Source organism: Heptranchias perlo, chromosome 7 (genome assembly GCF_035084215.1).
Source record: "Heptranchias perlo isolate sHepPer1 chromosome 7, sHepPer1.hap1, whole genome shotgun sequence".
Classification (NCBI taxonomy): domain Eukaryota; kingdom Metazoa; phylum Chordata; class Chondrichthyes; order Hexanchiformes; family Hexanchidae; genus Heptranchias; species Heptranchias perlo.
Window position 1 is genome coordinate 72,230,818 of NC_090331.1, and position 2,785 is coordinate 72,233,602.

At 38.0% G+C, this 2,785-nt stretch overlaps 1 protein-coding gene across 1 annotated transcript; it reads right to left on the reverse strand.

Annotated features, from left to right (window-relative positions):
• Nucleotides 1-900: 900 nt before the first annotated feature.
• LOC137323853 (gamma-crystallin S-1-like) lies at nucleotides 901-2,455 on the reverse strand. The gene is made up of 2 exons (XM_067987861.1): nucleotides 2,192-2,455; nucleotides 901-1,176 (listed from the first exon to the last, which is right to left on the reverse strand). The coding sequence occupies exons 1-2, from the start codon at nucleotides 2,453-2,455 to the stop codon at nucleotides 901-903; spliced, it is 540 nt and encodes a 179-aa protein (XP_067843962.1).
• Between the last annotated feature and the right edge of the window lie 330 nt (nucleotides 2,456-2,785).

Below are 2,785 nucleotides of genomic sequence, written 5' to 3' on the forward strand. Positions count from 1 at the left end.
GGCTAGTCTAACTAACGTCAGATGTGGAGATGCCGGTGATGGACTGGGGTTGACAATTGTAAACAGCTTTACAACACCAAGTTATAGTCCAACAATTTTATTTTTAATCCCACAAGCTTTCGGGGGCTTTCCCCCTCCTCAGGCGGTGTGCTAACGTCAGATGCTGTTGGATGCCCTGCTACAGAAAAATCTGGGCCATGGAAGAAAATAAAGGTGAAAGGAAAAAAATGGAGATTTTGTTTAAACAACAAAGAAAACATATTGGAAGGAAAGCACAGAGCTGATATCATGATCCAAGGTGGTGAAACTGAACTCCATTCCCAGTGGTTAAGAACTGAGACATAAATAAGTGAAGTAACATTATTTTATGACTATTAAAGAAAAAGAAAGGTCTTGCATTCTTATTGTGCTTCATCATATCTGACAAACATCTCAAAGTGCATCATATTTAATTAATTACTTTTGAAGTGCAATCTCCATTATTATGTATGCAAACATGGTAAATATTTTACACACAGCAAGGTCCCACAGGCACCAATGAGATGAATGATTAGATAATCTGTTTCTTTGATCATTTGATTGAGGGAAAAATGTTGTCCATTTGGCGAGTTCCATGTCTTCTTCGAATAGTGCCATGGGATCTCTTATATCAAATGTTGCTGCATTACTGATTAAACCAGAGTGTATGTTCTACTTGCATATCAATGAAAGCCCCATTCATAGTTGTATCTTAATGTCAGCATTTGTTTCTAATTAGATAGTGGTTTATTAATTAAGGTTCCTAATATAACAATTGGCATGACAATCCAGAAAAAGAAAGAAACTAATCAAAATAATCAAGTGAAAGGGATTTTATTTATGTTCACAATTCTATCCGCTTGACTAAATCATATATTTAATCTAGAAGTCCCTCATGCGCCTGAAAGATCCGATAGTTGAGTTGGCGGCACCCCAGTCACTGAATCTCCTGTATTCACCGGGTCTCATGAAGTACTGTCGGCCTCTGTAGTTGGGATGTTCATAGAAGGTCCAGTAACCGTCCATCACATGGCAGGAGTGAATGTCACGGTAGCGGAAACGATCGTAGACAGATGGACAGTCATCCATGAATTCCATCATCTGTCCTCCAAAGTCAGGCCTCTCGTAAATCCTCATTTTGTAGGTGCCTCCCCTGTACTGTAATATAAAATGTATAACAGTAATGATGTAGTAGCAAATATATGTGTGAGATGTTGTGAAGAATGTTCCAAAGCTGAAGCATATTAGAGCAAGAAACATGAAATATTGTACATAAGTCTATCAGCAAAGGTAGAAGTTAAAAGGATTTGGAAAAGGATTATTGACCATTCACTGAAAATATCCCGTTGGTGTAAAAAAGTCTTAAGTAACGTTGCTGATTATTTACTAAGACAAATCTCGAGGGCATTTGAATATATTATATATCACAAGTTATTCTAACCTTGTATAGATCATTAGTGAAATTACATCTGGATTGTTACTGGCAGTTCTGGGCACCCATCTGCCAAAAGGGCACTGCTGCACTGGAGACTGTGTTGCTGCTCCAACACTCACTGCCTAGGCCGACATCTAAAGAATATCTCTTTAAGTGAAATATTGTAGACCTCCTGTACCTTAACTCCATTTACCCGTCTTTATCCCATATATCTTAATATCCTTGCCTTAAAAAATACCATCAAAATCTATCATTCTCAGTTTTGAATTTTTCTATTAATCTTACCCTCAATACCTTATTGGGGGAGAGAGTTCCAGATTTCTGCTACCCTTTGCATGAAAAAATGCTTTCTGACATCATCCTGAACGGCCGAGCTCCAATTTTAAGGTTATGCCCCCTTGTTCTGGATTCCCACACCAGAGGAAATAGTTTCTCGCTATCTACCCTATGAAATCCTTTAATCATCTTAAACACATCAATTGGATTACCCATTAATCTTCTGTACTCAATGAAATACAAGACTTGTCGATGCATCATATTATCATAATTTAACTCTTAATAAATTAACGACTCATTAGAAACTTGCCAGTAAAGTGCCAACACATTTTTAGTTCAATTTTTGTAAATCTTGCCGTGGAGTAATTGTTTGGCACTGTATTTCAATCTTTTTTCTATCATTTGAAATAGTAGAAAGCAGAAAAACATTTAAACTAAAATGTGGATTTGTCACTAACTTACGTGTGGGTAGGTGCGACATGACCTGATGTTGTCATCGAATCCCATCCAGCGCTGGTAGTCAGGATATTCTCCCCTGCTCAGAACATACTGGTATCCCATGTAATTGGGTCTCTCATACAGCACCCACCAGTCACTCTCAACACGGATGGAGTTACAGCGGCTGAAGTAAGAGGACAGGTCAGCACAGTCAGTACTGCACTCATGGTGCCGACCCTGGAAGTTCCTGTCCTCGTAAAAGGTGATCTGTGGTAAAAACAATGACATGAATGAATCGATAATTTCCCAAATTTAATGTATTTTATTAAGCATTATGAGCAAATGTGAAAAATATGAGAATTAACCTTACCTTTCCCATTTTGACCTTCACAGTTAGTCAAACAACCGCCTGGACATAGCGCTGTTTCATACAGCTCGGTATTTATAAGCTGGACTGAAACTCCACTGTAGGGAATGCTTTTGTTATTCTAATGGTTTTAACAGCGTATATCAGCAAAAAAGCAAATAAAAAAAAAACCTATAGGCACTGCAGACAAAATCCGCTTATTCAGGTTTATAGATGGGGCACTGATTCTTTTCATTCTGCTTTGATGCTGT

Bases quoted from the DNA above. Each gene is read 5' to 3' on its own strand.
- LOC137323853 (XM_067987861.1), bottom strand. From the start codon at position 2,455: ATGTCATTGTTTTTACCACAGATCACCTTTTACGAGGACAGGAACTTC. The intron at 1,177-2,191 runs GTAAGTTAGTGA...TTTATATTACAG, and splicing joins CATGTCGCACCTACCCACAC to TACAGGGGAGGCACCTACAA.